The sequence below is a fragment of the Micropterus salmoides genome, unplaced genomic scaffold (genome assembly GCF_014851395.1).
Source record: "Micropterus salmoides isolate LMB-PRFRI ecotype aquatic unplaced genomic scaffold, ASM1485139v1 Ms_hic_scaffold_5, whole genome shotgun sequence".
NCBI classification, from domain to species: Eukaryota; Metazoa; Chordata; class Actinopteri; order Centrarchiformes; family Centrarchidae; genus Micropterus; species Micropterus salmoides.
The window spans coordinates 33,683,910-33,702,500 of record NW_024044237.1 but is presented as its reverse complement, the minus strand read 5'-3'; the positions used below and the strand labels follow the sequence as shown (position 1 = coordinate 33,702,500).

At 40.1% G+C, this 18,591-nt stretch overlaps 1 protein-coding gene across 1 annotated transcript in view; it reads left to right on the top strand.

Annotated features, from left to right (window-relative positions):
• The first annotated feature begins 639 nt into the window (after positions 1 to 639).
• LOC119889385 (shootin-1-like) overlaps positions 640 to 18,591 on the top strand; it is a 31,205-nt gene continuing 13,253 nt past the window's right edge. The window contains 2 exon segments of the mRNA XM_038700313.1: positions 640 to 875; positions 6,845 to 6,905. Of these exon segments, the coding sequence (XP_038556241.1) occupies positions 804 to 875; positions 6,845 to 6,905 (133 nt within the window). The 5' untranslated portion in view covers positions 640 to 803.

Sequence of the window (18,591 nt, the reverse complement as noted above, 5' to 3'; positions counted from 1 at the left end):
GGCAGGCTGACCTTTGCAGCTGATCTGAGATATCTGGAAGAAGAGACCAAACAAAACAATTTAAATACATTTAAATCACATTTAACAGGGTGTGATGGAGGCCTAGGTGGTGGGACATATGATCTGTGATGATGCAGGCTATTTTTGTAACCTAAACTATTATTCAAACAATGATGACGATAGGTCATTAATAATAATAACCCTATCTATAATCATAATAATATATGCATGGCTGTGACTGGCCAGGTTATTCCTTGTTTTAACAGCTACTGAACTTGAATGCAACCCTTATCTGCTGATTGAATGTCCGCATTTCGGACTCTCCCAGCAGCACTTGAACGCACCCGAACTCCCCTAATGTTGGCTTTTAAGTGTCAAAAATGTACTGTTTCATCATAATATCTGGGCTAAGGTGATGAGTATCAAGCTAAATTAAATTCAAACAGAGCACTGAATTCATAATGACAGATCACATCTCGCTGTGCACAAATGGTTTTGTCCGAGTCAGCCTGCAGCATTTAGAAAAGAGGAAGAGGAGAAAGGAGGGAGGGGGACGGAGGAGGGATTCAGGGGAGCCAGATGATGCTGTCAGTGGAAGGAGGAAGAGGAGGATCCTGTCCGCCGGCTGCAGCAGCGCACCGAGCTCCTCTCCATCCCATGTGTTTGGAAGAAAAGGAAATGTGCTCGGATCCAGACATGTGCTGCTAGAATAGACCTCTGTATAGCTTTCTTTTCTTTTGAATAACCGTGTCTGGTTATAAAAAGGCAGCGGTGGGATATATTTCATCACTCTTTTCCTGAAAATGCTTCCCTGCTCATCATCTGCGCAGATGGAGGGATGCGAGGAGGAGAGGGACGCACACATGCAAACAGAGGTAAACCGATAAAACACACACACACACAAAAACTGCTCAAATGTTTGCTTCTAATCGAAATGATGCTGCATGTACTGTGTCCAGAGATCCGTTCATTTCATTCGGGCTCTGATGGGACATTTTGCCAGGCTAATTTCAGCAGGTATGATTCGCCGGCCGGCTTCTCCTGGCGGTTATTGTAGACATCAAAGAGCCGGACCCCTCCCTAAATCTGTCGCTCCTCTCGCCATTTAAGAGGAGAGGAGAAATTATTCTTTAAATTTATATCACTGGTTTATTCTGGTGGTTTCAATGGGGACGTTAAATGATTTCTAAGCGGATTTTAATCTTTTTAAAGAGAAATGTGCTGGCAGTCTTATTCTGGGCTGGATGTCTGATACCTCTTAATAGCCACACAGAAAAGGCCTAGTATCAGATTTTGAATTAAATTTAACATAATTCTATACATTTGTTCATCTCAATGGATTTTATCTATTAAACAAAACCTTCATTACACCCACAGCTGCCTCTCATCTGCTGTTTGGTGGATGATTTTATCCTAAACACTCCAATATAAGGAGCGGATATAATGGGAATTCAATGCTTTACCCACTTTCCTACCCAAGAACATGAATGCACAACCCTTGTAGTGTTTGCTAGTTCCTGGCTCCACCCTTTGACCTACAAGCCCATTATCAAACCTCTGTAAACCTGCAGTCTGTGCCTTCCTTCCTTGAGTAAAATGGGGAGCTGAACCCTCCACCTTTGCAATGGTTGTTTGTACCTTGCTCCCCACTGACCTACAAAGAGGGCATGGAACCAGCAACCCAACCTTGCTCTATTATAGTGTTTCAAACTGAATCTGATCCAGTGCCTTGCTCTAGCAGCAGAGAGGCTGGGAATTGAACCCCCAAGTGTAGAAAAAAAAAGAAATAAATCCCCTTGCTCATTACATTGGGAATTTAACCCCTACCCTGTAAATGCCTTGCTCCAATCCAAGGAAAGACAAATGTCAAATGAGTCTGTTAGCATTCAACAACTACAACTCCCATGAGGCTGTGCCAGCTCCTTTGTGGCTAATATGAGAGATGTTAATGCTAAACCAAAAAATTATCTTCAGCATGGAAGTTTATTCTAGATCTCTGGGAATCAATTTAATCAACGTCCACTTACTAACTTTCAGAGCTTTTATATGCATTTCATTCAGTGAATGGTGCTTGCTCAAGTGTGTCATCACGTGACACCTGACCACCACAGTCACTTGTTAGTTATGATTGAAGTTCCACACTTGACAAATTACTTTGCCGTGCACTGAATGAAGACCGGGAAATGCAGTTGAAAGCTTCTAAGTGGACTTTTGAGCTGATTAGTTTGTTACATAATTGTATTATTTTGGTTCACATTTTGGAAATGTGACCGTTCAGAATAGCAGTAAATACTAATGTATTTTAGAATATGGTGCTGAAACAATTAGTCGATTAATCGCTTCAGAAAATATCAGCATCTATTTTGATAATCGATCATTTAAGTCAAATTTGAAGCAAAAATGTCCAAAATTGTTCAGTGCAGGTTCTCAGTCGTAAGAGTTTGCTGCTTATCTTTTGTGTTATGTGATAGTAAATATAAGTTCTTTGTTGCAATCAATCAGCACATTAATCGAAATGAACCCATCTGGTTTCATCTTTGTAGACAGACAGAAGAAAGAAACCTTCTCTTTAAAAATATATTGTGTGTCAGATCAGAATCTAGCTTAAAACGTTGGTGGACCCTCTGTTCTGGAGGGTTGCTGCATAAATGTCTGATCTAAACTTTTTTTAAATGCACAGCAGGTGCATACATTCCCAACAATTAGTTCTGCTTTTAATGAAGCTAGAATTAAACATTTAACAGGAACAGCACAGCTTAACCAAACAAACTGTAACCGTACTTACTCTGAAAATAATTGCAAACCACATATTGAAATCAGTCATCAGAATACAATTCTGTTTTGTTTCAGCTGGAGTGATGCATCGCTAATAAAAGAAAAAAAATGCTTCAAATCAAAGCTACTCAGCAAAATGTGTTATCATTAAAATTCAAAGCTGAGTGTTTATGTGTTTTAATTTAAGAAAAAAAGTGTACTCGTGCATCCCCGTACTCACTGAGAAGCACAGGGATTTTAACCCGCTCACCCGGGCAGCGTCAGTGCCTTGCTGTCTGCCGGTGAACCCGCCGCCCTCGCCGTGCTCCTCAGGGAAATCTGAGCTGACAGTGTGTGAGACTGCAGGTAGAGCTGGGAGAAAGTGGGCCAAGTACTTCCTGCTGCTGGAGGAGAGAGAGAGCTGGATGCTGTGCGCCCTTTTTGTCCTTTTCGTCTTTGAATATCGTCTTGGTTTTGTCGCAGTCACGCCCTTTCAAAGAATACAATTTTAACCGTTACATCCCCATTTTTGTCTTTAAATGCCATAATACCATTAAAAAGATCTGTTACTTCAAGTTGAGTCAAAATCAGAATAGGGGTGTTTGAGGTTTGGTTAACATTTTGACCGTTGTGTAGTAGTGCCCACATTTCCAAGGCAAATAAGTGTATTTTTAACATTAAAGATGTTTATAAATTGGTATGTTTGATTTTAAGAACGTTGCATTCTAGCCCATTTACACTTGGCAACATCCGTCCATCCCTTATCTATAACCACTTATCTGTGCAGGGTCGCTGGCAGGCTGGAGCCAATCCCATGGCATCACCATGGGATCTTAATGCCCATATGTGGAAAATGCATTGTGATTGGATCTCAGTCAGGTGCAGCTTAAATGCAATCCGTGCAGCATGGCCACATTCTTAAGAGAAAAATCCACCCAGGAGGTTAAATGGTCACCTGACTATACCTCTTCCTGCTAAGTAAGCCCAGCAAGAGCTGGAAATTGTTGCAGTAGCTGACAAGTCCTCCCTCACAAAAAGTGATCTGGGTCTAACTGACCCATGGCATGGCTTTTAAATCTGTCTGTATCTACATGTGATGAATAATATGTCTGGACTGCTATCAGAATCCGAAGGGGACAAAGAGTGCCTGAATGCATCATTAAACAGTTGATTGACCTGCCTTGAGGGTTTACGAAAGGCCAGAAAGGACACGCCAGTTGTGTCCTCCAAACTGTAGCAAGAGCATTCAGCATCTCTCAATCACTGATGATCACAATGTAGTTAAAACATGACATGAAACGTGTGACATGCATTCAGACTCCTGAACCTGCACGTGTGACTGTCCGTTAAGAGGGGCCTGGAGGGCAGATTAAGCTCACCTGGACTGAAAGTATATAATTAGATGGCAATCGGCCAGTCTTTCTCCTGGTTTCCATCTTAACCATTGCTTTGCTTGTAGTTCATCTCTCTTGGTTCCTTATAGTAACTTAAGAGAGAGGTTGTATAACAGATTTACTTACTAAGGCCACTGAAACTGATCTTAAACTTATGAAGTACCTTTTTATAACTTTTCAGAAATGGCTTGAGAAATGTTATAACTACATTTCTTAGATGCCATCAGTTCATTTTGAACAACTTTGAGTGCTGTCATCGCCCTCTCGTTACATCACTGCACTCAAAGAGGTACAATCAATGGTAAAAACATTATGAAGCCATAACTGCTTCGTTATTGGCCTAAATTTGATGAATATTCAGAGGTGAAAGTATCTTGTTACCAATTGGATCAGGGCCATTATGTATATTTTGTCACCACATTGAATAACTGCAGTAGTTTATACTATTTATTGTCTTTGTTTGCTTACGGTTACTTTTGCGGCACAGAAGGTCAGTGAATGCCTCACGAGTTCCAATTACCATTTTAAATGAAACGTGTTCAAAGCATTGCATATACTCCACTATTGACTGCGGTCATGTAGAAGGCCACTGTACATCTCTGTCCTATTAACAGAAGAGGCAGTAACTTCAGTTCTGATCAATGATGAGATGATGTCATTCCCTTGTTAAACCAAGATTAGACAGAGAGGAAAAGAGGATGAAAAACAAACTCTAAGTGGATTGAAAAATCACCACAAATAGTTATTCGGTTTGGTTGAAAACTCTGTAAGAGTGAGCGCAGGCATACATTTGAGGGTGAGTTGGCGATTAAATGTTTACCTATTCAGCATTTCTGCTTGCACAGTAAAAAACACATTTAGTGCTTCGTCACCTTTAAAGATGTAGTACTCTGCTGTTTAAATAATGGAAACGCATTTGGACAACAAATTACAACACATTTGGATTATTAGTCTGATGGCCGAGTCCAGCTGTGAAGTGTGATGGTGTGCTGGAAGTATTTTTTTTTTGTTTAACATTCTCTCCTCGTTGTTCCTCAGCTTGAAAATACAGTTGTTGTGCTTTTTGATCATTTAATATTTAGCTTTAAAATCACCGTGTTAGTAATTGCTGTTATTTAGGACAGTTTCCAGTCAACAGTAAGGATATGTGTACACCTTTAAGCAAGCTCCCAGCAGTTTGCTTCAGGCTTTGGATTAGACTACATCAATCAGGTTACTATCACATTGGACAAGATGTGGCTGATTTGGAAACAGCAAGTTGGAACTTTTGTTTAGGTTTTTGTCAAGCTGCTTTCTCAAAGGTCAAGAATGAACCATCAAGGACATCCGTGATTCTGTTTCACACTGAAATGCATCAAATAACTGAATATTTTTTTAACACACGTGTTCATCTTTTGACAGTTTGAGTTTGGGCAATAATGAATGAAAAATGAAGTTAAATTGTGTCCTTTCCATCCAGAATGAGTCAAAATGAAATCTATAGTTTGTCCTTGAGTGTTGACGCAGGTTCACACTTGTTAACCTCAGTGACGTCTGCAGTTGCGGCTGCTGTCACCCAAGTTTCATGCCTCCAACATCCAGACTAGGCTCCTCCGCAGCTGCTCATCCTAAATATAGCATAACAAGGGATACTTACATCAGCTCCTGTGGATGTGAAAATGAGTAGCTACAGCCTTTTTGCCTTTTGTAGGGCAGCCGTCAAGTCAGCAGGAGCTGAAAGAGTCAGTCTGTTATCAGAAGTGAAGGGCTGTCTGTGTTCAAAGGGAGGCCGGGCAACATTTTGAGATGAGCAGCAAGGAGGGGGATCCGGCAAAAATAATGTTAAGATGGAGAACATGGAGAGCAGGAAATCTTTCTGCTCTTTCCTAGTATCCTCAGACAAAATTGGCAGCTGCTAAAATTTATTAAATCTTTTTGTCTCCGGGAATATTTGTAGATTTCAGAGATGTTAGACATGTTCTGCTTTCCATTAAAGATGCATTTAAAGCCACCAAGGGGAGTTTTACGTGTTTTGAGTTTCTTAACCTTGTTCACTGGACAGGAAATAGATTGTATAATAAGCGGACAAGGAAAATCATTTCTAAAGTTCATATACTGATGTTATATATAAAGAGACAACATTTTTGAATGCAAATTTGTTTGGAGAGCAAAAATCATCAATATCAAAAGAATAATTCACCATGGTGCCCCTCCCCCACAACGTTAAGTGTGGAGGTTTGGTGTGTTTCCAGTCGGGGTGGGAGGTGAAGGCAAGGTGTTGGCACACCGATACCTGGAATTTCACCTCTCTGGTGGAGAAGAAACTGGAGTAAGTCAAGGTGAAACAACTGCACAAAAGTACAGCCAAACTCCTGGGGTCATTTTGTAAAATGAGTACTTTACGTTTGATATTTAAAGTAAAGTTAGTTTACAATTAGTGCAATTTTTTTTATTTGAGGAAAGTAATCACTACTTCTTAGCAGGCTCCATGGTAGATCGTTACCTGTAGGTTTTAAATATTGACTAATAGAGTACTTAAAGTGTTTTGGGATGAAGCTGGTGCAGCTTAGTGTGTAAACTCCTCTGAACACACAGTCTGTGTTTGTGTCTGACTCACAGTGTGTGTGTAACTGTACTCTGTTGGTATCAGTGACCTGTATATTCAGTCTGTTGTGGAACTCGATCTAATGCGTTGACCCTGCTGTCTGCTCCCGCAGTGCAACAGACTGACGGAGGAGAGAGACGAGGCTGAGAGACAACTCAAACACATCAAGAGAGGTGAGTCAAGCGTCCCGCAACTTCCTCAAACTCTCTCCCCCCAAGCAGTGTTTAAACTCACACAACTTTATTTTTAACGTCTAAAACAAGATGTAGGAAGGATTTCTGAAGTAAGACAGACACAGTGAAGTTATTCTCCACCAACTGATGGATTGCCAGAACTCTCTTTGTGCAGACATTCATGTTCCCCAGGGGGTGCATAAACCAATAAAAATGCCACAGTGAACAGGCAGTGGTTTGCGTTACTTGTTAAACAGACCAGACATACATTGCCATGACAATTATGAATATGCCCACATGCTCAGATGTTGGTCTCACGTAAAACATAGCAAGACAACTTCTATTTCAGGAACCTAAATATACAGGAAAATATACATTTATACAGGAAAAACAAACAGTGGCACCAAAAATTACAATATTTTAGAGCTCCCCTTTAATTTCTAGGTGTGTCCGTCATTCTGAAATTACACCTCCAAACGCTAGTCGGCAGTAGCGCTACAGCGTCCATTGTGCTGACTTTTACCGGCCGAGCAGGCTACCTTCCGTTTTAGCGCTCCGCTAACGTAAATGGGGGTAAAATTGTAAACGTGCGGCTTGTGTAGCTGTTTTCAACCAAATGGATCACATTCTGATAGCGAGTCATTTCGCTCGGGTTGCGATGGTCAAATGTATTGATTCACTGTGTTACAGCCGCCGTTTTGGTCGCAAGTAAATGTTACTTCAAAGCGAGGGGGGGTTCCAGTCGGCTCGGAGGCATTGCGAGGCTACCCGGCCGACCAATCACAGAGCTTACGGTCAGCGTCGACTCGACGTTTAGTTCAAACCAGTCTAACGTTAACTACATAAAACTGTAACGTTACATAATCAACAATAAACTTGTAACCTGTTTTTCACTTACAGAGCACAACCATGTAGCCTAATGTACAAAGAGTCTACAACTAATGTTACTTTTACTATTACTATTATTATTATAATACTAATAATTATAAAGTACAGTAAGTCAACACATCCCTCTCTCAAACTCTCAAACCCAGTGTAACGTTATAACTAAATAAATCTGTAACGTTACGTGATCAACAATAAAACCTGTTTGCAGCCAAGGTTAATAACGTGATTGCAGACAGCAGGACTTAAATGATTATGTTAATAAACCACCACAAGTTTGGCAAGTAAACATACGCTCATTCATCTTTTCATAACAAACGACAGTTGGAGTTAAAGCAAGTAGCAAGCTAACGTTAGATGACCAGTGCTGAACTAAACATGTTTACTAACCTGAGGTTACTAACCCATTTTGCATTCAGCACTTCTTTTGTTTGGGCCTTGTTATATGACGTTTTAAAGCTTAAGTTTATGATGAATGGCACAGCAGCTGCCGGTGTTTGTTGTCCTCTCTCACGTGCGGCCGCGCGCAGCTGATACATAGCATGTTTACGTGGGCAGGTTATAGGTAATAACAGCAAGCTCATCAGAAATTTCCTAAAAATATACAATGTTCACAAGTCCCGCACTTCGAGTCCGAGTGAAGTTTGAAGTCTTTTGAGGACGAGTCAAGTCTGAAGTCACTGTGTTTGCAATTTAAGAGCGACTCAAACTCGAGTCCCCATCTCTGCCACGTAGCTCCACCGTATTTTAAACCCTGGCTGTACAGACTGTAAATCCTTTCCTATTCTATATAATAGAACTTACATGACAAAGCAATGGTTCCAAGTACTTAGAATAATAATAATAATAATAATAATATTAATAAAGAGCCAAACTTTCCAATGTAAAAGTCCAGGACAATTTACAGAATTACAGACTTCCAGTTTAACTTTTGAACACAGTTTACAGTTTTTCCTTCAATGAGGGAACATTTCAGATGTTTGGCGAATCTGGGTAAACTGTTGGTTTGTTTACAACCTGTCTGATTGTCTGACTGCTCGTGTTTTTCAACCTGTCAGACTTATTTTTACTGATGTGGCAGGGTTCCCGGGTCTCAGCTTCAAAAAAAGTAATAAAACTCTCGTAAACAAAAAATAACCTTTTTAAAAGGCCACATATATCTTGAAATGTACCCATCAACACACACAGTCTATCCAGATATCATGCACCACAAAGCAGACTGACACATCATCCCGCCTACAATCAGACAGCTGACACCTTCACTTCCTCCCTCTACACCTTTTCTCCTCACCTCTGACATCACCGACACCTTGTCCTCTGAACGGGTGTGTTGGGGAGGGGAGGGTGTCCCCATTTCCATGACCATTTCCAGGTTAGTTAGCCAACAGTAGGAGAGCTTTTGTGTTTTAGGGAGTTTAACCTCTGATTCTACTGAGTGAGAAGCTGAACCTCAGTCATAAACTGTTAGGAAGAAGGCTGATGTTCCTGTCATGACTATTCACAGAGGTAAGAGAACGCAGAGGTTTTAAAGCTTTAATTGATAATAATTCCATATCAAACCTTGTGTGGGTTAGTTGAGTCAGATGTTAAGGCTAATGTGTGGCAGGTTTTTTTTCAGAGAGGAAGTAAAAGAAGCTCTGCCCTTAATTTCTTTGCTTTACTAATTTGCATTTGTCATTATTGGCTAGTAATAATATACCTTTTTAAAAGCATTTAATGATACAGCAAGTGTCCCAAGCATGCATGTAAAAATGATCGTCTTTCCTAAATGATATTTCCTAATTGTGTAAAGAAATCGCAAAGAGAAGAGGTCATTGTTCAGAAGGAAACGGAAGAACCAGGCAGTCTCCGCCTGGAGTTCACCTCGGTGTGACATTTCAATTTTCTTTTACATTGGAATTGAACTGTACTTTAAAACAGTAAGTTGATAGAATGCATGCTGAGGGTGGAGGCATGAAGACTTTCAGCCTTCTTCTGGGTTATGTCTGTTCTTAAAAATAACCTTTACTAGGGATAACCACATTTACAAATCGAAACAAGCGACAAGGATGATGATGATAGTTGATACCTCAACCCAGAACCAATGTTTTAAAGAAGACTTTTCTGAATAGGGCAGTCTTTCATTTAAATGATTTAGCACTCTTTTATCATAGATAGCCAATATATTTCTAAATAGTCAATGGATAGGCATATTTAGACCTTCCTAACTGATTAAGGGTTAGTTTCTTATGACAGTCAAATGGCAATTCTGTTGTGTTGTTTTTGTGGGTTTGGTTGTCAGTGAGGAAAAAGAACGAACAAACTGATGAGTCTTCTGTTGATATTAGGCCATCCTGCTGTGGTGATTTATAGTATGTTGAATGTAGTGAGTTGAATTCTCTGGCAGTGGAGGAAGCATTGTCTTCCATGTATTGCAATGAAACGTAAAGGCCAATACATATTATGCAACTAGATTTGGCTAATGGCCATTTCTGTCAGAATTGTTCTGTAGAGGCCAAGGCAGATTTACGGTGGAGACATAGGCGTATAATTCAGTATTTTTCAGATTGATCCAATGAATATATGTATATTTATTTACTTGGATTAACAAGAAAAATTGATTCTTGGAAATAAAACAGCATGTAAAGTTTAATAGTAATTTAAATTGTTGGTTTTGTATTTTTTCCCCCCAAATCTGGATATTTCAGATTCAACTGTCTCATTGACCAGCTATGTCTTCAAACCCTCAAACTCAAAAATATGTTGTCACATGAAAAATGTCAAAAACTTGTCTGCAACAGCAAAAATGGACGTCTTCAAGTTGTGTAGTCTGAACAGCACGGTTTCAAGTCAGCAGAAACAGTGATCCTCCTTTTCATTGTGGGTTCTGTCACCTCATACGTTCAGTCTTTCATTCATTCACTCATTTATTCATTCACGTCTCTCCCCAGAGAAGACAGCAGTCTCTCTTGTCATGTTATTCCAATGAATTATTGAAACCTCCACCCATGAATAATTCAGCAGCAGAAAATGGGGGAAGGATGAGTGTGTGTGTGTGTGGGAGGGGGTTACCACTCCTGCCTGACTCTTTATCCATTGTGGTCCTTCATGAGGTCTTTCTACCTGCTACTTCATATTTGATGGCCACATTTACTGGATTTAATGATGGAGACTTTGCTCGCCATCAGGTACTTGATTTCAGGCTCGTTTGAATCTCAAAGGCCAGACTGAGTGAGTACAGCATAAATTAACTGACAGTAAAATAGTGAAAACATGACTTGCCCTGAGCCTCACTGTTAGATAATACACTCGCCTCGATGACTGCATGACTGCATTTAATCCGTCATCCATCTGAGTAGCTGAAAGATCTCGTGAATAGTTTTCTTTTTCCCCAACAGAGGTTGGTCCTGTGTGAAATAACTACACAAGCATTAAGTTAAGTTTAGGTAACTAAAACTACTTGCTTAATGCTCTGCTTTTACGTGGTGAAAAGAAACTCAAATCAGTGATTGAGGGTAAGACAACAAAACTGCTGTCTCCATTGCCGAAGTGACAAGCTTTTGTCACCTAAACTAAGAGGTCACTTAAGAAAATTTACCTTTTTTCTCTACAAATACTGAACCTCAGCTCTACTTTAAGCTTAATGCAAACATAGCTTGGTTATGTTGACATGCAAAAGATTACCATGATGCAGTTTCTAACTTTGTGAATACACAAACACAAGTGTGAGGTTCTTCAAAACACTACTAGACACCAACCTGATGTACGCAAGATAGCCTAAAGCCTAGTTCACACTACACAATTTCAAGCCCGATTTGCCGCTCGGCGCCGCCAGGCTGTGATCAGGGGTAAATCAGCAGTCGTTATGTGTGAACTACTCAACGAGACATCACTGACACATCGCAGATGCCAGCCGACGCTGAAAGTCGTGTAGTCTGCACGAGCGATAAGTGTTTAGGGAAATAAGCAGTAGACTTGTTTTAAGTTGATTTTGAGTAACGAACTTTAGCATGTTAATATCTTAATATTAAAACTTCTTGTAAGACAGAATGGGAGACCCTGCAGCAACAAAGCATGAGAAGATAATCGGGCAAAATAACATTTGCTTGTGCACTCATATTGTGCACACGTAGAGTATGTTATCAATGCCCAAGTAAAATACCAATAAAAGGGATGGAAATTCTAGTAGCATATTGGATGCATTAGTAGAGCTACGATCAGCAGCAGCAATGAACACCTCCTCACTGCATGAACATTTGGTTCCATCTTCTCTACGCCCCAAAAAACTTCCAGCGAGCGAGGAGAGTAAAGTTAAAATAAGGACTCTGAAATAAATCCTAGAGCAACTGAGAGGTGACAACGCTGCAGCTTTTTTTTTTACAGGAGCTGTCTCAGAGAGTTTAAGAGGGCATGGTGGTCGCCTGTAGCAGAAGAAAATGTAAATCACACACTTCCTGGCAGAAACTCAAGTATCTTTGGTTGTTCTTAAACTTTGTAGTTTCTCTATGCTAAAGCAGAAAACTGCCTTTTCCCAACAGTTATGGCTGCATGTTCCTGAGCCTTTCAGCTGGTAGGAAGCAGGCGGAGCTGATGTCTCACAGTCTGTAATTTATGCTTTGTATGAAGCCAGAGCCGCAGAACAAGTTGCTTGCAAATGAGCTGAGTATCAAACCTCCTAGGAGGGGATTTTAATACCAACCAAAATCTCTGAGTTTCAAATCAGATGACGAGAGAGAGAGAGAAATGAGTAGACATGCAAAAAGTAAAGAAACCACTGAGAGGAAATTAATACAAATTCAGTATGTTGCCTCAAAAGCAAATGAGAGGAAATGAATCAAGATGAAATAAACAACCCCCCAAAAATAAATGAAATACAGAGGACAAGAGAGAGGAGCGGTAGAAAAAAGCTAAATGTCGAGTATTGCTTGTTATCCAGAGCCAACTACATCTTACAAAGTGCTGTACGTCCTCTAATGCAACTGTAACTGAACATGTAGCTGGAAGCTAACTGTGATACCACTCAGCTTTACAGAACTGATCGCCTGTAGCGCTGTTAGCTTATGCAGCCTAGTTATTCAGTCTACTGTACTTAGACAAAAGCCTGTGGCTGCACTTTCTCTGCATTCAAGTGCTTTCGGAAATACTGTAATTACATGCTGAGAGCACAAGAAGGATCAACAAACTGGCCAGGAAAGTCTCATTTTCCCTGACAGTCGTAATGCACAGACGGCATATCAGTGACTAATTATTATGTTACAATTTGATATTTTTTATTGTTGGGATATCATGTTCGTAATTCATGTTGCTGTGTGTGTATTTTCCAGCTTTCATGTTGTTTTCAATGAATAAATCAGTGACATTTGGACTGCATGACTACTGGTGATTTTCAATATTGACGAATCTGTTCATTGTATTTAATCTTTTCAATTAATTGTCAATTAGTCTGCAAAATGTGGGAAAAAAGTGATTCATGCCCAAAATGATGTCATCAAATGTCTTTTTCTCTCTGACTAACAGTTCAACACACAAAGATATACAATTTTTATTTTAATTAACTGTGAAGAAATTTTTTTTTAAAAAGCAGCATATTCTCACATTTGAGAAGCTGAAAAACCTTTTTGGGGCATTTTTGCTTGATAAACGACTTAAATGATTAACCAATCATAAAAATTGTTGCTTGTTGATTATTTTTATGTTGATCGACAAATTATTATTATTAAGATTATTGCAGTGATTAACCACTTTCAACACAAAATTACATACCTGAAATGAATATTGTTGAATATTGCAAATTTGTTTGACAGATAATATTGATAATAATATTAGAAAAGTTGTTGCTGATCAACCTATCAGTGAATCAATTAATTTACTATACTATATTTAAATGTTTTTGATTTTGCCAGTGATCAATGCTAACAGGCTAATTGATTGATTGGCTTATTCGTTAAAAGTTGCATAAGCCAACATGCATAAGAATAAGATGCCCTGAGCAATTCAGGCCAGCAAAAGAAGTATGTCAGATGTGGATAGGTGACAGTTGTTCATTTGGGTTTTGACAACGTAATATATTATAAAACTGGACTTAGGGTTCTGTAACTGCTCTGGCATTAATTTTAGTTTTTCCATCCAAAAACCCTCAAACGCACAACAAATCATATTTACTGCAAATCTCTGAAGCAGAAGCTTAAGAGAAGCACTTCAAGGCAGGATTAGTCCACCTATTGTTCACAGCTTAGCGCGGGGTTAGTGTTACAGCTTAAATACTATTGCCATTAATACGCACTGCTCACTCTTTTTGATTTAAATACTTTGTAGGAACAAAGTGACCTTTTTCCGTCACTGATGCGTGCCCAAATTCACGACAAATTATAATTTTACATATTAACTTTTGAGCCTACATGAAGGTTTTAAAGTGGCTTGGACTGGAAATGTTCAGGACTCACACGATGGCTTGTTTTAATTCCCTGTCCAGCTTTTTAGCACTCGTACAGTGGGATTTCACCATTACTCACGGATGAATGTGCTTACCGTTGGCTAATCCTCCAAATCATCTGTTAAAAACATGCATCGTCACTAAAGAGTCTTTCTCCGGCTTCAGCTCACTGGTGGAAAACAAAAGCAGCGTTCTGTCTTCAGCCTGTCAGATCATTACAGGTTTTAAGGGCACATCATTTCTATCATGAAACACTGAATTCGGACAGGAGACAGAACCCTGTAGGACAAATTCTGTCTAAATGAGAGCTGAAATGCTACTGTCACTTTAAGCCTTTCAGCTCTCTCTTTTGTTCCTGTCCCTACAGAAAAGCTCAATTTGTAATACTGAAGCAGAAAGAATTCATCGCCTGCTAAGGACTCAAAGGTTTATTTGTCACATACACAAGTAAAATGTGGCATGACAGAAAAATAATTTTAAAAAAATATATTAAAATGCCAAAATATATTAGTTCCAGTTTCTCAAATGTGATTATTTGTGCTAGTCTTTTAAAATATTAAGCTGAATACCTTTGGGATTTGGACTGTTGGTCTGACAAAACAAGCAATCGGAATATGTCAGCTTGGGCTTTGGAAACGTCGTGAATGGATTATTATTATTTTTTTGTACAGACCAAGCCAATGAAATGACAAATAAAGAAAATAATGGCCTCATTAAATTGATATAGAAAATCATTGTTAGTTGCTAACCTGGGATCTGTCTACACAAAATAACCATTTATTCTAGTTATTATACTGGTGAAGGGCAAAACCTAGTGATATTAAGACAACATGCTTGACATTTCACAGTACACATCATTAGCTGGTAAACAGTTCCCGTCTGGTGGCGTGTTTCCCCCAGCTGTTGGTTTCTCAAATAAAACAGAGCAGAATAAAAACATAAAATAGATTATGACCCGCTCTCCACCGGCTCTGCTTCCTGTGTCGCGTCAGACCCACAGACGTGCAGCTAAACTGCGGTGCAGCCAGGCAGAGGACAATGTGCCGTTGCACTTGGGTTGAATTGGTGGTTACAGCGACAGAATAGAGCACAGAGATAGACAGAGAGAGAGAGAGCTGAGAGTTTAAACGAGTCTCTGGCTGGGAGGAAATCACACCACCAATGCCAATCCAGAAGCATTAAACACTGAATGAGGGATTAAAAATAGATCCCGAAGCCTTCCCCGTCCTCCTTCTCTCTCATATCATCCTCACTTTTCTCACCACTCTTTCCTCACTCACTGACTGGCACCGGGCTGACAAATAATATCATCACAGGTTCCAAAGGTCACTTGGTTAAATGTCGAATGCAGTAAAACTGATCTCTTGATCTGTGTCCAGATTTCTGCCCTTTAGAAATGTCGGAGATATTTTGATATAAACTAGGATGTGAGTCAGTCAGTGTGGTCCACGTTTTTTAAATGTGTAAAGATTATTGTGACAATACAGTTTGACAATGTAAAGACCTTTACCTGAATGAATGCTCATATGTTTACTCTAATGTAAAACGTGTTCTTTAATGAGCTTAATGTGCGAGTTGAGTGTCTAAAGCCGCGTTTCATCCAAGACTCCCCGGATCTCTTTTCAAGGAACTAAAAGATTTGACTGGAATATAATGAAAAACTATAGACGCTTTCAACGGTAACAACATAAACAAACGGTACTGCGCATGTGCATTACCCTGGCCCAAACTTAGCTGCCAGTCGAAGAAAAGAATCGTTACTTGGCCAAACTGAAATGTGATAAGGTCACGCTACCAGATCAGTTGAACAAAAATTTGGGACGAGAATGTTTTTCTACCGACCTGTCTGATTTACCGCAGTGTAACTGTGGCGAGCGCGGGGATCTCCGACATTGGACGGATTTGTGCAGCGGCGTTCATAATACTAACCATTCAATACACAGGCTGGTCCGCTGTCAATGTGTTTCCTGGAGAGAGAGAGAGATAGAGAGAGAGAGAGAGAGGGAGCAAGTGAGAGGAGGTGCTGAGTGAATATGCGCTGCGTGCAGCTCGGCAATCAAATACAAGTTTTCCCAACCCTCTAGGGGCGGATTGGGCGGTACCGCCTAATACGTCATCATCTGGCAAAAGGTATCATAACTTCTAAACGATTTATGATAGAGCGATGCGGTCTTTTTTGCCGTATTCCTGAGACTCCGCTGAAAACGGGGATATCCGGGTTGTGTATATAGCTTCCGCCCTTGTTTTCCAAAGGCAGCGCTTAAAAGCCAATGAAATCGATGTCGTCGGCAGATTCTACGCGCATTGACCAATGGAAGTTTGGGGGTATGTTGCATTTTACCCAACCAGAGGAAGGTAATGTGACGTCTTCTAGCCAATCAGAGCGACTCTTTTTATATACAGTCTATGGATATCACTCACCATATTAGCCAGTAAACAAACCCAGTAATAAACAAACACAAAAATATAATCGCAACAGTTTGGAAGGTTATTAAAACATTTCCAGCCAAAAATAGCTGCAGGTCGGAGGAACAGGATTATTAACTTATTAACTGCTGTCATCAGCTGTTACGCTTGTTTTGGAGAAGAGGAGACTTCGGCTCTGTGTAAAAACATGCTGACTGATGAAAACAACAACTTCGGACGCAATATTTAGCATAACTCAATCAGCTGTTCGCTGTAAACACACTGCTACACGCTGGCTGCTGTTTCCAAGCAATACATTTAATGCCGACGTACGATCTCAGGCGGACGTCGGCGAGAGAGAGCAGTAGTAGAAAAACACCCGTCATTCTGCAGTTAAAGCCAGTAGCCTCTACTCGCCCATTCAGAAATTCACTGCAAGGCAAGCCCCACCCCCTCAAAGTACTTTCGGAAAGTACTACCCCCTGAGCAGGGACTTCTGGGGGGTAAAGATCCTAGAACTAAATTTAGACCCTGGAAATGCAGTGAGTTCCTCCAAAGGTTCCTAGTTCCCGGGTATAGTTCCTTTGATCGAAACACGGCTTAACGTAAGGGTGTAATGGAAAAAAATCCTGAAATGTTTCACTAAAAGCTACTGTGGTCTAACATGGATGACATGCACTGAGATATGTGGCCTGGAGGCTTGCGAGAGTGATAGCAGAGTGCTAATTCAGTTGTATGTCGTCCATAATTGCTTCATGACGCACAGTTCAATATGTTATGCAGTTTTGGGGTCGCGGTATGGATCATGCTTTCGGTAAAGCAGGTTAAAATTGGTTTTTTTTGGGTTTTTTATGAAAAACACGACAAGTTGTTCAGGGGCATAATTACCGCTGTAAAAATAATAGCGCTAAAATACACACATGATCACCTGGTAGAGCAAAAAGTAAGGCAATACTGTATTTTGTGTTAGTCCATCTTAATGGCATCTTCAGTCCTCCATGCCCCATCCACAGGGCACAGCCTCCAGTGCTCCACGTTGAACTGATACTTCTTCTGATACATCAGGTCATACAGTAGGGCATGCCAATGCAAAAGTCCGGCACTGAACGGCTCAAAAACATCACATGCAGCACAACACTTCTAAAAGCTCCTTGTTCTCTTTCAGAACCTGAAGGATTGTAGAAATGTTTTGCATGAAAATAACCAAATTGCAAGATTGTAGACATTGGCAACTTATTTTCTGAAAATATATGTATGGCCTTCAGCTCAAACTGGTATTAGTCATTAAAACAAATGACAACGGACTGTGGAGGCTTTTGAGTTACATGGTGGCGGCGCTGAATCTCCTCAGGGAGAAATTCTTTGTTCTTTCTCTGCTCACCAGCTTTCTCTAAATGGACTATAAATGTATCGGTCACAAAAGAAAAGAGGTTTAAGACAGCTGTAAAGATCCTAAGGAATTATCAGATCGTCTCTTTTAATAAAAAAGTAACTGTATTCTGATTAACAGTGTTTAACATTGTCTGGCAGTAAAATAAGGAGGATTATATAGCCTGGTGGTTTTTGTAATATCTCTAAAATATGAGATCCAGATTTTTATTGTGTCATTTTTCCATCGAAGGTCAAAAGTCAGGTCGTTAATTGTTTGTGGAACTATTTCTGCGAACAAATGTATCGTTAAAGCTTTAAATGAAGTCAGCTCTCTGTGCTTAAGAAAGCAGATCAATATATGAGCAGACTGCTGCTGTAGTGCTGTCGTTGCAGTGCAGTGTGAGAGAGCCTGTTCTCTAAAAGCATCCCTGCGTAACGCACCTAGAAACCACACACACCAACTACACACAAACCTTGGTAATAACAACTGGCTTTGTGGTGCTGCTGGTGTTTGTGCATTAGTCGTGTAGCCTGTTAGCGGATGACCCTTCACCTGAGATCCTGTGGGCCTCAAGGCCTCACTGACACAGATACAGGTTTTTGTTGTTGTGG